The sequence below is a fragment of the Canis aureus genome, chromosome 1, assembly GCF_053574225.1.
Source record: "Canis aureus isolate CA01 chromosome 1, VMU_Caureus_v.1.0, whole genome shotgun sequence".
NCBI classification, from domain to species: Eukaryota; Metazoa; Chordata; class Mammalia; order Carnivora; family Canidae; genus Canis; species Canis aureus.
In genome coordinates, this window is record NC_135611.1 from 40,931,743 (window position 1) to 40,950,245 (window position 18,503).

General features: G+C 40.0%; 2 protein-coding genes and 1 long non-coding RNA gene across 7 annotated transcripts in view; 1 reads left to right on the plus strand and 2 right to left on the minus strand.

Moving 5' to 3' along the window:
- KATNA1 (katanin catalytic subunit A1) overlaps positions 1-6,600 on the minus strand; it is a 47,007-nt gene extending 40,407 nt beyond the window's left edge. Inside the window, exon 1 of the mRNA XM_077896477.1 lies at positions 6,347-6,600. The gene's annotated coding sequence lies outside the window, so the exon portion shown is untranslated. The remainder of the gene's footprint in view (positions 1-6,346) is intronic.
- Positions 6,601-6,720: 120 nt separating this feature from the next.
- Positions 6,721-11,616, plus strand: LOC144283604 (uncharacterized). The gene is made up of 3 exons (XR_013352178.1): positions 6,721-6,877; positions 7,084-7,198; positions 11,267-11,616. It is a non-coding gene; the product is annotated as an uncharacterized LOC144283604 (long non-coding RNA).
- A 2,463-nt stretch (positions 11,617-14,079) lies between these two features.
- LATS1 (large tumor suppressor kinase 1) overlaps positions 14,080-18,503 on the minus strand; it is a 47,889-nt gene continuing 43,465 nt past the window's right edge. For all 5 annotated transcript variants that reach the window (XM_077896498.1, XM_077896484.1, XM_077896489.1 and 2 more), the window contains one exon: positions 14,080-17,926. In XM_077896498.1, the coding sequence (XP_077752624.1) occupies positions 17,417-17,926 (510 nt within the window). In that variant the 3' untranslated portion in view covers positions 14,080-17,416. The remainder of the gene's footprint in view (positions 17,927-18,503) is intronic.

The window sequence follows — 18,503 nt, forward strand, 5'->3', positions numbered from 1 at the left end:
GCAGAGGGAGAAGCAGGTTCCATGCAGGGAGCCCAACATGTGACTTGATCCTGGGTCTCCAGGATCACACACTGGGCCAAAGGCGGAGCTAAACTGCTGAGCCACCTGGGCTGCCCAAGGTGTTCCCTACCTTCTAAACAGAAAGTAATTCTAATCACATAAAAGTTGACTGAGAAAACAAGGGAAAAACTGACCAACTCTTTTTAAGAGGCTAGGCTCATCTCCATTTCAAAATTGAGTAAGAACAATATAAAGTCCATTTTGCTTATGAACATAGATGTGGAAATCCAAAATAAAAGCTAACAGTGTTTCAAAGCACACACACACTCTCTCTGATCAAGATTTACCACAGAGGGGCACCTGGGTGGCTCAGTCTATTGCGCATCCGCCCCTTGGTTTCAGCTCAGATGGTGATCTGGGGGTCATGGGGCTGAGCCCAGCATAGGGCTCTGCGCTCAGTGGGGAGTCCTTGGGATCCTCTCCCCTTTGCCCCTCCCCACCCTCTCTAGGATAAATGAATAAATCTTACAAAAGTAGAAGAAAAAAACCTTAGACACAGAACAAGACCTACATCACAATACCATTTTATAAATTCAAAATACATATGCTGGGGACACCTGGGTGGCTCAGTGGTTGAGCATCTGCCTTTGGCTCAGATCGTGATCCCGGGGTCCTGGGATCGAGTCCCACATCAGGCTCCCTGCCAAAATCCTACTTCTCCCTCTTGCCAGAGGGTTTAGATACAGAAATATGAGCAAAGAGAATGAAGGGTAAGGAAGAAACAAATACTACAAAAGAAGGGTCTTTCATCAAAATACAATCACAGCCTCTAAGATGGCTCTCAGTAGCCTCTGCCCTCTTGTTTCCATACCCCTGTGAAATTACCTTCATTTGAATGTGAGCTTGTAACAAACTGAATATGCAAAAACGGAAAGTCATTTTTGAGATTAGACTGTGACTTCCATGTCACTCACTGCCTCTTGCTGGCCCTCTCTAAGCTGCCCTGTGCAGAAGCTCACATAGGAGGCTCCAGGCCAACAGCCAGTGAGGAACTGAGGCCCTCAGTCCAATAGTCCAGAGGAGCTGAATCCTGCCACAACCATGGGAAGGAGCCTGGAAGCTGATCCTTCCTCAGTTGAGTCCTTAGATGACTACAGCCCCAACTGATACCTTGATTATAGTGCTTGACAGACCCTGAATCCTATGCACCCAGCTATGCCATGTCCACAACCTGACCAAAGAAATTGAGATAAATGTTTGTTGTTTCAACCATTAGGTTTTGGAGTAATTGGTTATGAAGCAATACAGATATAAACTAAGGTCTGTAAGTAACTCAAGATTGAGCATGTGAGGTCCAAAGAAGAGGGGGAAAAAAAAACAACCCATGACCTAAATAGTGATTCCACAGAGTCATCACCACTGATAATATTCCATCTTAATAAAAGCTACACAGCCAGGAAGCATGGCTCTGTTATTTACTGATATACCCCCAGCACCTAGAACCATGTTTGGCACATAGCAAATATTCAGTCAATCTTTGAATAAATGAATACTGCCAGGTTTTTGTTTGAACTACTAAGATTTCTTATCTTTGTCTAGTTCCTGACCCTCAGCACTCTCACATTCCTTGATCTTCAACTCATCCCTATCAGAACTGTCTGACTGCTTCTGCCCTGAGGCTATAAATGCCCCATAGTGACACATAGTCTGGGAAACAATGTTAGAAGAGTATAGCTGGGGCCAGGTGCTGCCAGTATACAGTGGATCTAGATGAGCCTGGCTCTCAAGACTCTTCTGCCGGGACACCTGGGTAGCTCAGTGGTTGAACGTCTGCCTTTGATTCAGGTCGTGATCCCAGGGTCCTAGGATCAAGTCCTGCATCTGGCTCCCTGTGGGCAGCCTGCTACTCCCACTGCCTATGTCTCTGCCTCTCTCTATCTCTCATGAGTAAATAAATAATATCTTTTAAAAAAAAAAAACAAAACTCTTATGCCTTCTCCCTCTCTCCCTTTTTTCCTTAACTGACTCTCTCCAGATCTTTCTTCCTATCCTCCTACTAAAAAAAAAAAAAAAAAAAAAAAAAAAATCTAAATCAGGTTGTTACTGATATATGGGTGTTCTCTCTACTTTTTTTGTAAGGGTCATGATTCAATGTCCCGAAACTCAGAATTCACTCCAGGTCTTTTTTGAAGGTTGTGTGTTATGAATACTTCTTTCTAGTCAGATAAAATTCCTTAGCATCCAATGAGTTGACATTTTCTAACAAAAAGAAATATAGGGATCCCTGGGTGGCGCAGTGGTTTAGTGCCTGCCTTTGGTCCAGGGCGCGATCCTGGAGACCCAGGATCGAATCCCATATCGGGCTCCTGGTGCATGGAGCCTGCTTCTCTCTCTGCCTATGTCTCCGCCTCTCTCTCTCTCTCTCTGTGTGACTATCATAAATAAATAAAAATTAAAAAAAAATTAAAAAAAGAAATATAAAGTCAATTCAAGGCAATCTTAAAAATGACCTGAAAAAATTCTGCTTATCAAAGAAACAAAGTGTTCACTAAAAATAGTATCAAAATACCCTTAGTTGATTATATGTGAGACAAAAATAAATTTTCCTATTCTTCTAGTAGTCTCTCAGCTTTCTTCTCAAATGAATACCAACACTGCAAATTTATAAGACTCTCCAATTTTCAAGAATATCATAACTAAAACTACAACAGACACAGAAATATCTGGCACAACATCTAGCAGTTTTTTAAAAAATACTTTATTTATTTGACAGAGAGAGAGAGCATAAACAGGGGAGCAGGAGGCAGAGGGAGAGGGAGAAGCAGACTCCCCGCTGAGCAAGGAGCCCAATGCAGGGCTGATCTCTGGGAGTTGATCATGACCTGAGCCAAAGGCAGAGCCTTAACCAACTGAGCCACCCAGATACTCCCAATATCTGCAATTTTTGAAGAAATGAATATTTGGAAAAAGCCTATAGACCAAATTTTAACCACCATGAACAGTAAAGAGTATCTACTGGTTCACTGAATGGAATAACACTTACAAAAATGAGATTGTCCAAAACTCAGATTTTTTTTTATTAGAGAGACAAAGAGAAAAATAACTATAGGTGATGCCTACTTTATCTCACAGCAAGCTTCTCCTTTACATTATCCTATCAGAACCAACCTTTTGCTTATGTGGTTTATATATTTGTTTTTGCTAATGATTAATCAATTTATTTAAACTAAGTAAGGTGCAACATGAAATTTTACTTCAAGTAACAGAGTTAAAAATTTTAGATAACAGGGCCACCTGGGTAGCAAGGGGTTGAGTGTCTGCCTTTGGCTCAGGTTGTGATCCTGGGGCCCTAGGATTGAGTCCCATCTCGGGCTCCCCGCAGGGGGCCTGCTTCTCCTTCTACCTGTGTCTCTGCCTCTCTGTGTCTCTCATGAATAAATAAATATAATCCTATAAAAAAATTTTTAGACAATAAAAAATACTACAGCAAAATTTCTAGTAAACTTAATATCTGGGACGCCCAGGTAGCTCAGTGGTTGAGTGTCTGCCTTCAACTCAGGTCATGATCCCAGAGTCCAGGGATCGAGTCCTGTGTCAGGCTCCCTGCAGGGAGCCTATATCTCCTTCTGCCTATGTCTCTGCCTCTCTCTCTCTCTCTCTGTGTGTCTCTCATGAATAAATAAATAAAATGTTTTTTTTTTTTTTAAAAAGGTAATATCTGCTGTGCTATGGTATCTCCAAAGAGACTTAGTGTCTTTTTCTTCTCCAGGATTATGGAAAATAAGTGATTAAAGAGATGATGGAAAAAGAATAGGCAATAGATCCAAACATCTGAGGTTCTGAGATTCCTACACTCCCCCCCCCCAAAAAAAAATATGAGGCCTTCCCTATTCCACACCTAAGAATATCATATCCATTTAATATTTTAGGGAGTCAGGCTGGGTTCCACTAATATTCCAGTTTTTACTGTAATGTGCATAGGTCACTCACTCAGGAAATATTAACTGGGTAACTACTCAGTTCCAAGGAATTGCACTGAAAACAAAAATAAGACTTAAACCTTTATATCCTTGAAGTTTAATAGAACATCATTGATCTATTCTAGGTGTATTTGCTTCACTTAGGAGAAGCATGGCATATTATTAAGCACAGGCTACAAAAATCAACACCTATGTTGAAAATATTTATCTGTAAAACTGATGTCCTAAAACAAAAACAAATGAACCTCATTCATAGATTTTCTTGAAGGAATTTCAGTAAATCAAGTGTATGTAACTTTAAAAGTGACAATACTATTAAGCAATGTTCAGAAAGTTCATCTCTGGGATATGAAAACAACCATAATGCTAACTTAGTCACTAACAATTATAAATATATACAATAAATGAGTGATCCATGACCAATTATAGCATGGCATACATTTTTCCTACCTTTATAATCACCATATGATAAATACTCAAGAAGAACAAAAAAGTTATCCAAGTGTGCTTGCTCAGGAAAAAAAGAATACATAAATATGTATTTGATAACCTCTCAGTTTACCCTGAACAAAACAAAAATAAGTCAACATAACAATTAAGATGTAATTTAAAAGCCATATTCAGGGGCACCTGGGTGGCTCAGGTCATGTCCCAGGTTCCTAAGATGAAGCCCCGCATCCGGCTCCCTGGTCAGAGTGGAGCCTGCTTCTCCTTCTTCCTCTGCCACTCCCCCTGCTTGTGCTCTCTGTCTCTCAAATAAATAAATAAAATCTTAAAAAAAAAATAAAATAAAAGCCATATTCAAGCCATAGCAATAAACACTATAAGCAAATCTATTTATCATGTCGTCAATATTGATTATACTGATTTGATACACTATCTTTTTTTTTTTTACCAACCACATAGCCAAAAAGAAAAACCTAAACCATTGTTGCAAACATATATTCAACAACGTCGGGACACCTGGGTGGCTCCGTGGTGGAACACTGCCTTTAGCTCAGGTTGTGATTCCTGGGTGCAAGGATCGAGTGCTGCATTCAGTTCCTAGAGGGAGGGTCTGCTTCTCCCTCTGCCTCTCTCTCTCTGTCTCTCATGAATAAATAAAATCTTAAAAAAAAAAAAAAAAGAAATTCAACAATGTTGTTAGTACAGTGAATTCTACAAGATTCCCAAATCCTTAGTATTTGTCAAACTATGACATCAGTTTCAAAATAAGATGCAGAATCCATTGTATATATAGTATGCTGAGTACTGAATCTGTAAAGTGTAAAAGCTTCTTGAATAACCAATGCCCTAGAGGAGCTTTACATAGCTTTCCACGGTTTAGGAATGTTGGAAATTGATCAGCACTGCTTTAAAAAAAAAAAAAAAAAATTTTTTTAAGGCATGATACAGGCCACAAATTAATAGAAATTACAAAATAGAGTTCTGCAGTTATTTCTGTGTGAGAACTCCCTGATTACAAAAATCATCTCCTTTGGAAAAGACAATGCGGCTACACATTGAGACATTTAGAAGCCTGTGAACTTTACAAGAATCTTTCTTGACACGGTGGTTTTCTATCGTTGTGGCAGAGGTTCTAAAACATTAGGAATGTTTTTAGCAGTAACTAAAGGTAGGATTTCAAAGAGAAACACAGAAGTGAATGCTTTCAGGAGAAAAGGATGCAAAATTGTGCTGCTGGAAATTTAGTAACTGATATAAAACAGCACTTCGCAGTTAAAAGGAGAAAATTATTTTTGATTAAATAAGGGCTGAGACTATCCGCTGTAGGGGGCACGTAAGGATCCACGTTATCTCCAACTTCGTCACCCTAGAAATATACGATCTGAAACAAATGTTTCGAGGGATACATTTGCCAAAAGGTACCAACTCTGGACCAAAAGGGCCAAAAGCCTCCCAGAGGACGCGGGGCGCCAGAATAAAGCATATCCTCAACAATATCACTCGTATCTAACAAAATGTAAGAGAAGTTGCATCCCGCTGTCAAGGTTTTCAAGGTTTTTCGGGGGTGAGGGTTTGGGGCGGGTGCGTGGGCAGATTCCGAGGACAGCCGCTCAAAAAAAAAAAAAAAAAAAAAAGCGAAGGAATAAAGAAAGACGTTTTTTTCCGATGAGAGACTCCTCCGATGACACAGGCCTAGCAAGGGGAGCGCCAGGGGCCCCCCGAATCCCAGGCTCGACAGCACTCCTCAGGTAGGGGACGCGTCACCTGAGCCACAGGTGTCAGCGACAACAGCAAGGACCCAAGACCCCGGCGCAGCCAAGGGCAGGCTCAGGGCAGGCTCAGGGGAGGATGCGAGGCGGGCTCGTCGCCGCCCGAGCGCCTCGCCGAGCGGGCCCGGGGGGTCGGGGGTGAACACTCACCTGCGGCTGCCGAGGCTCCGTGGGAAGCCGCCCACCGCCAGGCGGAGGGGAAGGGCCGTGCGGGCTCAGGGCGGCGAGGAGGCCGGGCCCTGCGCAGCCCCAACCACTCTGCTCCGTGCTCACCGCCCCAGGACGGCGATGTCCAACCGTCACCAGCCCCGGCGCCGCTTCAGCTCGCCGAGAATTTGAAGGCAAACCCGCCAGGGTCACTTCCGGTGCTGGGGGTGGCCTCGGCGGCTCCAGCGCACGCGACGCGACGCCCCGGGAGCGAGGACGCCGGGCGGCGTGCGCGCGCCGGGCGCCAGGCGGGGGCGGGGGGGGCGGGGGGGGGCGGGGCTGCAGGGGCGCGCCTGCGCAGTCCGCACGGTCTCCTGGCGGCGTTCGGGGCGGGAGTAGGGATGCGCGGCGTGAAGCTAGTAGCATCCCGCGTCGTACCTTGGTATCTTCTTCGAAGTTCTCGCTCCCTTTTCCTCCCATTTGATTTCCACCGTGCTCCTCAGAGGTTAGGAAGCCAGAGGGTCTGTTTTACTGGTGAGTGCCAAGGGCCAAATAATTTATGACAGATCCAGTTTTAGAACCAAATAACGCAGAATTCGACTGGGGCGCTGGTCACGACCTAAGACTGATAACATAGGGAATGGGTGAACGAAGATATGCGGACATGCTGCTCGTGGAGTTTTGTTTTCTTGATTTATTTATTTTATTTTTTATTTTTTTGGCCATCATTTTAATGCAAGCGGACAACACAATACTGTGATGTGCCAGGATTTGCAGATGCGTGCTCCACGGTACAACTGGCCAGGCTTCCTCAGCCTCCATCTCCGTCCTGTCCCAACACCTAAGAGGCAAGAGGTGCGAGACGCGTTCTCCTTTAGGAGCGCATGGTCGTTGAAATTATAATCTTAAATCATCGCAGTAATTTAACACAGATTTATATAAAGACATTCAGTTCAAAGGAAAGCTATCCATTTATTCCACTGATATTTATTGAGCAACTACGATGCTGTCGACACTGTGGTAGGCATCAGGTATACAGCAATCAAAAAAATATAATGTCTCCGGACGCCTGAGTGGCCCAGCGGTTAAGCATCTGCCTTCCTCTCCGGGCGTGATCCTGGGGCCCTGGGATGGAGTCCCGTGTGGGGCTCCCTGCATGGAGCCTGCTTCCCCCTCTGCCTGTGTCTCTGCCTCTGTGTGTCTCTCATGAATAAATAAACAAAATCTTTAAAAACATACGTGTAATGTCTCATGGAGATTAAAGTCACACATTTTAAAAATTTTTATTTATTTATTCATGAGAGACACAGAGGGAGGCTCCATGCAGGGGCCCCAACGTGGGACTCGATCCTGAGTCTCCAGGATCACACTCCCGGATAAAGGCAGCGCTAAACCACCCAGCCACCTGAGCTACCTAAAATTCTCAGCTAAGTAGAGAATAAGTGTTGCTGTGGATAGGAACTCCACAGTAACAGAGCACCGGAAATTGTAATTAGTTTACTATCTATTTATTTATGAAACAGAGAAAGAGGCAGAGACATCGGCAGAGGAAGAAGAGGCTCCCTGCTGGGAGGCTGATGTAGGACACCATCCCAGGACCCTGGGATCATGACCTGAGCCAAAGGCAGGTGCTCAACCACTGAGCCACCCAGGTGCCCCGACATTGTTGAATTTCTGTTTACAATAATGGTTTAGGTTTTCTTTTTAGCTATGTGATTGGTAAAAAAGTGTACCAAATCAATGTGATCAATGTTGATAACATGACACGATAGATTTTTCTTGTAGTGTTTATTGATATGGCATGAATATGGCTTTTATTTATTTTTTAAAATTTAATTTATTTATTAGAGAGAGAGAGAGTGAGTGCATAAGCAGGGGGAGCGGCAGAAGGAGAGGACAAGCAGGCTCCCTTCTGAGCAGGGGATCATGACCTGAGCCACCCAGGCACCCTTGAATATGGCTTTTATTATTTTTTTAAATTTAATTTTTAAAGATATTGCTTATTTATTCATGAGAGATACAGAGAGAGGCAGAGACACAGGCAAAGGGAGAAGCACAATCCCCATGGGGAACCTAATGAGGGGCTCCATCCCAGGACCCTGGGATCACACCTGAGCCAAAGGCAGATGCTGAACTGCTGAGCCACCCAGGCTTCATAAATGAATGAAAATTATTTTTATTTGGGGCACCTGGGTAGCTCTGTGTCTCTCATGAAAAAATAAAGTCTAAAAAAAAAAAAAGAACAATTTGGGGAGGTACAGATTAATCACCCTAGTTAGGCTGAATCTACTTTCACCTTTTATAGGTATGCAAAGGTATGCTGAATTATAGAGACCATTTGTACTTCTAAAACTTTTCAAACAGAGGCTCCTGAGTGGCACAGTGGTTAAGCAGCCTACTCTCTTGGTTTCTGCTCAGATCATGACCTCAGAGTCCTGGGACAGAGCCTGATTCTCCCTCTCCTTTTGCCTTTCCACCCTCCTTTCTCTCTCTAAAATATATAAATCCTTAAAAATTTTTTTCCCAAAACAAAGTGAGCATGTATTATATAACTATATTATATAATACTATATATGAAATTCTAGAACAAGCAAAACTAATCTAACAAAAAGCTGATCAGTGTTTACCTGAGGCTGGATTAAGGGCGGGAGGAGGGAAGAAAAGGATTAGATTTCATAGAGGCATGAGGAAAGGTACTGAGGTGATGGAAATATTATATATCTGAATTAGGGTAATGGTTACACAAATGTATGTATTTATTAAAACTCTTCCAAGAGTACATGTTAAAATGGATGCATTTTATTATGCATAAATCATATCTCAATGAAGTTGATTTTTATTTATTTTTAAATATTTTATTTATTTATTCATGAGAGACACAAAAAAAGAGAGGCAGAGACATAGGCAGAGGGAGATGTATGCTCCATGCAGGGAGCCTGACTCAGGACTGGATCCCAGGTCTCCAGGATCACGCCCTGGACTGAAGGCAGGTGCTAAACCTCTGAGCCACCCGGGGCTGCCCTAACGTTGATTTTTAAAGTAAAAAACCTCCAAAGAGAGGCTTACATTCACCAGTTCAGTTTCTTCACCATCTGTACCAGTTTGGGAAGACTAGGCTAAGCTGTAGTAGTCTCTAAATCAGAGGTTTCAAACAACAGGATTTGTTTTAAGATGAGAGACACAGGCAGAGGGAGAAGCAGGCATCATGCAGGGAGCTGGACGTGGGACTCGATCCAGGGTCTCCAGGATCACGCCCTGGGCTGAAGGCGGGCGCTAAATCGCTGAGCCACCTGGGCTGCCCAACAAGATTTGTTTTTTAATCAGAATATAAACCCCCTTATACCAAAAAGAACTCTGAGCTTACCAAAGGGGCTATAAACTTGTGCTCCTTTGAACACTATTTTTTTCCTCAATTACTCTATGTGTTCACAGCAGAATGAATGCAGGCCCTGGGACCTTTGGCATGGGGGGTGGGAGGGTGGGGAAGAGGTAACTTGCACAACTTCTGCCCACATCTCATTGGCCAGAGCAAGTCATGTGACCAAGCCTACCTTCAAAGGGACAGGGATGTGCAATTCTGCAGTGTGCTCTGAAGGAAAAACGGTATTTGTATACCACACTCATGACTACTACACTAAACATTTATTCTTTTTTTTTTTTTTTTTTATTCATGAGAGGCCCAGTGAGAGAGGCAGAGACACAGAGGGAGAAGCAGACTCCCTGAGGGGCGCCAGATGCAGGACTGATCCCAGAACCCTGGGATCATGACCTGATTGGAAGGCAGATGCTCAACCACTGCCCCAAATAAAAATTTATTTATTTGGGGCAGCCCCCGAGGCTCAGCGGTTTAGCACCGCCTTCAGCCCAGGGCGTGATCCTGGAGACCCTGGATGGAGTCCCACGTCAGGCTCCCTCCATGGGGCCTGCTTCTCCTTCTGCCTGTGTCTCTGCCTCTCTCTCTCCTCTCTGCCTCTCATGAATAAATCAATAAGAAATCTTTAAAAATAAATAAATAAAAATAAAATTTAAATTTTATTATTTACTTACTGTTTTATTCATTAACTTAAATTTTAAAAATTTACATTTCATCCAGAGAAATCTAAGAGACTTTCAGGATCATTTAATTTTACTCACCTGGTTGATTTTATCTGGCAGTCCTTGTCTGCATACTTCAAAAATTTGAGCCATCTCTTAGGATACAGAGTATAAATAAGACAAGAAAATTCTAACACAAGTAAGAATCTGAATTTTTAATTATGTCACAATATTTGTAGTAACAAAATGGGGCAGATCCCTAACATTGTTCATTAATATTATTATGTACATTCTTCCTAAATAATAGCTTCCAGCACAGTCCTGCTACTCCCAGATTGCTGAATGCTACAGAAAAAAAAAATATATATATATATATATATTTGTGTGTGTGTGTATATATCGCACCACCATGAAGATTGATGCACCATAATTGTGTATCTTCCAAGCTACCTGAAACATATTTTTCTGCATATTCCACCTCAGTTCTCTCTCCTACTCTCTTCACATTAGTTATTTCAGACTTTCACCATTTTCCTCAAGCGAGCCACCTGCCCATTTCTGTCCTTTAAGCAAGTTATTATGTCTCCACCCTGGGAGAGAATGGAAGCTAGCAGAGTGAAATTTACTCAACTTGATCCCTGAGGCTGAGACTGCCATCTGGCCACCAAATACTCGTTTTCCTTACTTAGTAACAGAACCAAGCTTGATGAAATTGGGCCATCTGGAATAAGGACTACATTTCCAGACTCACATGCAACTAACTAGGTGTGGCCATGGATCTAACTTCTGGCCAGGAAAAGTGTTATGTACAACTTTAGGAAGGCATCTTAAAAGGAGAGGCCTTGAAGCTCTCCCATACCCTCTCTTTTCATCCCTTCTTTTTACCAGGTGAGAACAGGGAAAAAATGGATAAAGTATAAGCCACCAGCCTTTTGAATACAAGCTGTATGATGAAGATAGCAGAACTGAACAGACGAAGTGTGGGCTTTGTGGAACTGCCATACCTGCTGTGGACTGCCAACTCCAGATATTGCATGCCTAAGCAGTGACTGTTTTGGGTTGTATATGCAGAGAAACCTAATCACAATACACGGAGCTCTACTTCACACTTGCCCTTTGGTTTTTGCCTCCCATTTCAATGAAAACTTATCTTCCTTTGTCTACACCCAGGTCCTCCACTTGAATTTAAGAGTTTGAGTTTAAAAGAATTTAAAATAAAATAAAAAAATAAAATTTTATTTTTATCTATTGTTTTGTTGTTAAGCAGGCAATTAACTTGATTTGATTCGCTGGTGGGTAGTACTTCAAATGCCAGTTAAATTTTTCGTTCTGGGATACCTGGGTGGCTCAGCAGTTGAGCATCTGCTTTAGGCTCAGGGAATGATCCTGGAGTTCCAGGATCAAGTCCCACATCCAGCTCCCTGCATGGAGCCTGCTTCTCCTTCTGCCTCTCTCTTTCTGTGTCTCTCATGGATAAATAAAATCATTAAAAAAAAAAAAATTCTTCTCCACAGATGTGTGGTAAATGATTCAGCTAGAGATTTGGGGATTTCTCAGCCAAGATATCATGAAAATTAGATAATCTAGTGCCATTCCTTTCTTCCAAGGGTTGACTTCCATCCAGAATCTTCCTGTTCTTGGTTGCACTCAGTATTTTTAGGTGGCTGTTTTTGTATTTTCCCCAGAGTTTATAACAGTTCTGGGTAAAGTCAATCATTAGGAGCTTATGTGGTCATTGTAGAAACAGAATCCAGTTATTTTTCAGGTAGGTCATTTGGGTGCTAGTTTAGCTAATAAACCTGAAGGACCAGAATGAAATCAAAGAATATAGTTAGAAAGCTATTGCAGTAATTCAGGTAAAAGCTCAACTCTGGCCTCAATCAGAGTAGTAACAATGAGGCTGAAGAGGAATTAGAGAAGAATGTACAAGGTAAAGTAACTGAGTTTCATGATTGATTGCATGGGAGATGATCAGAGTACAAAATGACCTCCTTAAATTGTTTGGCAAATCAGAGTATGGATTATATCGGATTATAAATTCTATATTAATTAGGGTATAAGTTCAGCAACAGTAACAAATGGAGATGATACACACACACTCACACACATACAGACATTCTGCAGTTTATCAGACCAGCCCGGACAGACAGCCCCACACCACACATCTTTCAGGTAACCACCAGCCCGGACAGACAGCCCCACACCACACATCTTTCAGGTAACCAGGTTCTTTTCTTTTTTTAAATTTTATGTTTTTACATTTTTTGAAGATTTTATTTATTCATGAGAGAATACAAGGGAATATGAGAAATATGGGCTGCTCTAGCAGGGCAGTCAAAATTTGGACAGGGATGGGGGCTCTATTCACGAAAGAATGAGAGAACTGGGCAGCCTGAGTGGCTCAGCGGTTTAGCACCACCTTCGGCCCAGGGCATGATCCTGGAGACCCGGGATGGAGTCCCACATCGGAGTCCCTGCATAGAGCCTACTTCTCCCTCTGCCTGTGTCTCTGCCTCTCTCTCTCTTTCTCATGAATAAATAAAATCTTATAAAAAAAAAAAAAAAGAATGAGAGAATGTATGCTGGGGAACAAGAGCAGCCTGTGTCATTAGTCAGCCACTCTAGGAACCAAGAACTCATGAGAATCCCTTTTTCCACCACGGAACAAATTTAACCCTTCTCCGGGGGAAACAACTCAAAGTTCCACCCAGATTCTGAATCCAGCAGTATGTTTAGGATCTCTGGATTTAAAGTAGGAATAAGGAGAGACTAGATGTTAGGGACAACAATAACTGCCTACGTTTCAGACATAAATTTGACCTCTTTCCTGTACTCTTCACACACACAAGTAGATAAATTTTTGTGTGTTTGGCTTTGGCATAACAAAGTAGAGTCACAAACATGCCAAACGTGGGTTTATAGTATAGTATAATGAATCATAGGAATATGCAACTTGCATCAGCTATACAACAGCCTCGAGTAGACTAAAAATAATTTTATAAGGAAGTGCAAACAAAAGAATAAAGGAGACTAAGAATGATGGTAATGCTTGAAAAAGCAAAAAGAATACAAAACTAAAAATGTTCATCCATGTAAAGCTGATTTAAGATACAGCATCAATATATGCATTTTCTCTGGTAGGCAGTCATGTGATAAAGGATTATAAATAAAACAGATTATCCAACTACGTATTTTAAAAATTTTGGACTCATGATACAAATTGAGGAGTCTGATAATCAGGAAGGTTTAAATCTGTGCTGACCTAAAGGAAGCCTTTAACATGAAATATTTATTGTACTTATGTTGGGCAAAATGAAAACTGTCTTAGACTAACTCTACTCAGTTTGCCTTACCCCTATTATCATTAGTTGTATATATTTTAATCTAAAACATTGAATTTTTAATCATAAATTTTGAGAATAAAGATTAAAATAGGGATCCCTGGGTGGCGCAGAGGTTTGGCGCCTGCCTTTGGCCCAGGGCGTGATCCTGGAGACCCGGGATCGAATCCCACATCGGGCTCCCGGTGCATGGAGCCTGCTTCTCCCTCGGCCTGTGTCTCTGCCTCTCTCTCTCTCTCTCTGTGACTATCATAAATAAATAAAAATTGAAAAAAAAAATTTTAAAAAAAAGATTAAAATACATTTTTGAAAATGAAATCAACATACTAAGTGCCTTAATAGTCAGCTCTCCACACATAATTGAAAGATTGGAATTATTATTTTTTTTATTATCCCAGCAAATGTTACACTACAGAAAATGATTGGGAAAATACAAATAGAGTCATTAAAAACACAGGCTGATTATTCATATCTACTACATTCAGAAGTATGCAAAACAATTTAGTTATATTGCAAAGCTGTAATTCCTTTTCCTAACAAAGCATTATTTTATAAAACTGTAGTGTCGCATTGATTCAATTTTAATACAAAATACTTATATACACAATACAATATAAAAGTAAACTGTGGTATAGTGCCTTCCACAAAGGGATATATTAAGGCGCTTTACAAATATACCAATATGTTGACCCAAATTACTTTTTGCTTTAGATTAAAACGAACAGGCTAAATAAATGTTTCACTTTAAATACCGAAGGGATTTTTGTTTATTTTTGTTTATTAAAGAAAAATTTCTAAAGTACCTTAGGTAACAGCAGCAGCAATATCTAAAACTCCTCCCACTGTATTCTCTAATTTCTAACATATTATTAAGTCAGAATAAAACATTTCCGCTCACAGTTTTGCACTTTGCAACAGCAGAAGGTAATAACTTTTTTAAAAAGTCAATCTCAAAGTGACTTCTTAGTCATACATTCTATAGTTCCTATTACAAATAAGGTAGAAAAGATATAGCAATAAGGCCTGCCTTAGAATGTCACTGGACAATACATAACAGTATCTACAATTACATAATTATAGAACACATTTTATAAATACTATTGATATACATAAAATGGGGATAAGTATAAGAAAGACAGCAAGTTTTTTCATGAATGGGAAAATTATTTGAAAAAGAAAACACGTATAACCAATGTTTTCACTCTATTTCAATTGAAAGCATATAGGTTTTTTCATGTTCTCGTCTTTTTGGTCAGGAAGCACCAGATTCTGTGCTAGAAGGACTGGATATGGTTTGGGAATAAGATAGCTAATAAGTATATCCAGACTGTTAAAACTGCAGATACCAAAGGCTTGTCTACTGCTTCACATAAACACAAAAAGCTTATGTTGTCAGAGGAAATTTTAAAAGAACACAAAATTTGTAGTGTCAACACAGATTTTGTGGGGAGAGGGGGAGGAGACAGCACCTTAGTTTTCCTACAACATAAATGTAACAAAGTTGGTTTTGTACATTGCATTGCAGCACAATCCAAAAGTAAAACAACTAAGTGGAAATTCCAATAAATCTGACAGAAAACCCAAAGAGCCAGAGGGATATCTTAAGGTTTGAGTACTGAGTTAAAAATTCTTGAACTACTTTGTTTCGAATAGGATTTTATAGCACTAATTGAATGTTCCATGAAGTAAAGACTGCCAACTCATTATAGTGCCTTTTCTTACAATTCTCTGATTAGAAGTCCTTCAGAAATATTTCCGTATCAAGCCTATAACAAGTCAAACATTTATTTCAGTGCCCTCAAGAGTATGTTTAAATGCCTTAGTGCTGTACCAGCAAGAGAGAGGCATTCCTAGGGATATCTTATCACATGGTATAGACTTTTTCCATCACAGATTATCACTGTTTATACAAGATGTGCTAATCTGAGTATCAGTAAATTTAAAACAAAGTTCTTAGTTTAACATATCAGTGTTCTTATAGGATACAGGTCCTTAACCAAGTCTGTGAGTTTTCAACATGTCCAGAATCCCTAAGACTGCATGCAGCATCATATATGCGTGTATGTTAATATGCATTTTTCCAGGAAGAGAGTCCCTACCTTTCACCAGATTCTCAAAAAACCAATGAATCTCAAAGACCCACCGCTACACAATGGATTATGCAGTGGTTTACAAGCTAAGCTCTGAGAGGGACACCTATACAAAGGTGGGAAGTGTGAACTAATAAATCTTCATTGCCCACCCAATTCAACTGGAACAGCTTTGCCTTTAATTTTACTTACACGTATTACTTCCACTAGCTTTGTTCCATTAGTTTGAAAATCACTAAAATTATGCCTCTTCTGATCCAGACATAAAGTTTTGATAAAACAATTCCCTATCAGTGGAGCTTAAAAAAAAAAGGAAGTAAAATATAAATTTTACTAATGTCAGAATACAGCCCTTTTCCCCTTCCTAAAAGAGAAGCTAAATGTATTTTGGTATAAAACCATTAAGTGTTCCTTAAAACCTAAGCATTATATATAACAGGCATGCTGTAAAACATTATTTAACCTTAAGTTAGGAGGATTTGAATTTTCTACTAAGACCGCTATGTAACTTTTTTTCTAATTACTAATGTCCACCTTAAGAATTAAATAATAATTATTTCACCAGTTAATCTGCCCGTGGGTTAAATATGCCCAAATAGCCAGATTTCCTTTGCCATAACAATCCATGAATACAGTACTGTTCTGAAAGAGGAAACATATAACATTACTGATGACATAACCAAAACTGTCAATATATAGAAAAAATACTTTTCTAGTGAGTACCCACAAATAATTTTTCTAATTAAAGTTTCATATGAAACTGAAAATAATCTCTCTGCTTAGGATGTGGAAACTTAAAACAAATTTCTGAAGTAAAAATATGAAAGATTTTAGCATTCAGTATTGTAAATTTTGACTTATGGCAACTTTGTTCCCTTTTAAAATCTAGAAGCAGCATTAAAAAATATCGGTATAGAAAGAAAAATGGTAGTGCTTTGCTTCTTTTAAAGCCAGTAATTCTTGAGAAATAAATGCTAGAAGATTAAATATTCCACAGAGGGAAAAGAAACAGATAATCTGCATTATTTTTTCTTCTGATGAACATACTGTTTCAACCCTGTATTTCTTAGTTCCAAGATGTAAATTATCAGATTATCATTAGCCTAGGTACACTCACCGCCATAATGGCTTAATTTCTATAGCTTATTTTGTACCAAAAACAAGGTTATGGGGTAAACAAAAAAGAGCTCTGTGAATGTGGGGTACATATTTGGTTAAAGCAAGATAAAACTAAAACTGTCTTTCAAAAAAATTTCAAAAACTCTTGTCTTAAAATTATTTAGTGTATGTACAAATAGATACCAGGCTTCTCCTTTTAAACAAAGCACTATATTTTATTTTAAGTACTTTAAGTACCAAGAACTGACTATAGTATTCAGTTCATAATTTACTTTCTTTATAACAATTTTTTCTAAATTACTGATTAAAAAGGCTGGAATAAATTAACATTTTAAAAAGATTTTCCATAATTTAGGAACATAAAACATTGTACACAGAGCACTCATACAAAGCTCTGTCACATTTGCATAATTTTACTCTCAGAGCCTCAAAAAACTCTATTTTTCGGGTCTTTTTCCAAATCCTCATTACAATGATTTCCTAGCGTGTTAAACATACACTAGATCACGATTTTTGATCTCTGAGCCTGTGTGCTGATCATCTTCATCTGACTGTTGCTCTGAGCCTTGTGAATTAATATATTCATATTCAATTGGCTTTGGATAATTATATGGGTAGCCATTGTCATCAAAAAATCTCCGAAAGGTAAATTCATAGAAAGCATGTTCAGGGTGCTTTCCATTTTTATACCATCCGTTGAGAGTGTCATTTACGTTTTCTTCCTCATTATCATCACTCCATAACTTATCAGGATCAACAGGATCAAAATTTGATGTATCTGTTGGGTGTGTGATTTTAGGAATATATGAAGCAGACTGCTGTCTTAGGTCGCTGGAGAAATCAATTGTTTTAAAAAATGGATGAGCTTTTATTTCATCAGCCCCATTCTTGCCTAAGCGATCTTCTGGTCCTCGGCAAAGTTTAATAATAAGATCAGAGGCTTCAGGACTCAGTTTAGCTTGAGGTGGAATGTGAAGAGATGTCTGCCAGTTGATAACCTTTAAAAGAGATTTTTAGAAATTAGGAAGGAATTGATAAATAAGAAAAACAAAAATTTCCTCGAAGCTTTTTTTTTCATTTTTAAAAATATTTTATTTATTTATTCATGAGAGACAGAGAGAGAGAGGCAAAGACATAGGCAGAAAGAGAAGCACGTTCCATGTAGGGAGTTGGATGTGGGACTCGAGCCTGGGACTCCAGGATCACGCCCTGGGCTGAAGGGAGGTGCTAAACTGCTGAGCCACCCAGGCATCCCTCCTCCAAGTTTTATTTTTTTATTTTAATTTTTTTTAATTTTTTTTTTTATTTATTTACTTATGATAGTCACAGAGAGAGAGAGAGAGGCAGAAACACAGGCAGAGGGAGAAGCAGGCTCCATGCACCGGGAGCCTGATATGGGATTCGATCCTGCGTCTCCAGGATCGCGCCCTGGGCCAAAGGCAGGCGCCAAACCGCTGCGCCACCCAGGGATCCCCCTCCTCCAAGTTTTATAGCAAAAAGTTTTTTTTTTTTTTTTTTTTTTTTTTTTTTTTTTATGATAGTCACAGAGAGAGAAAGAGAGAGAGGCAGAGACAT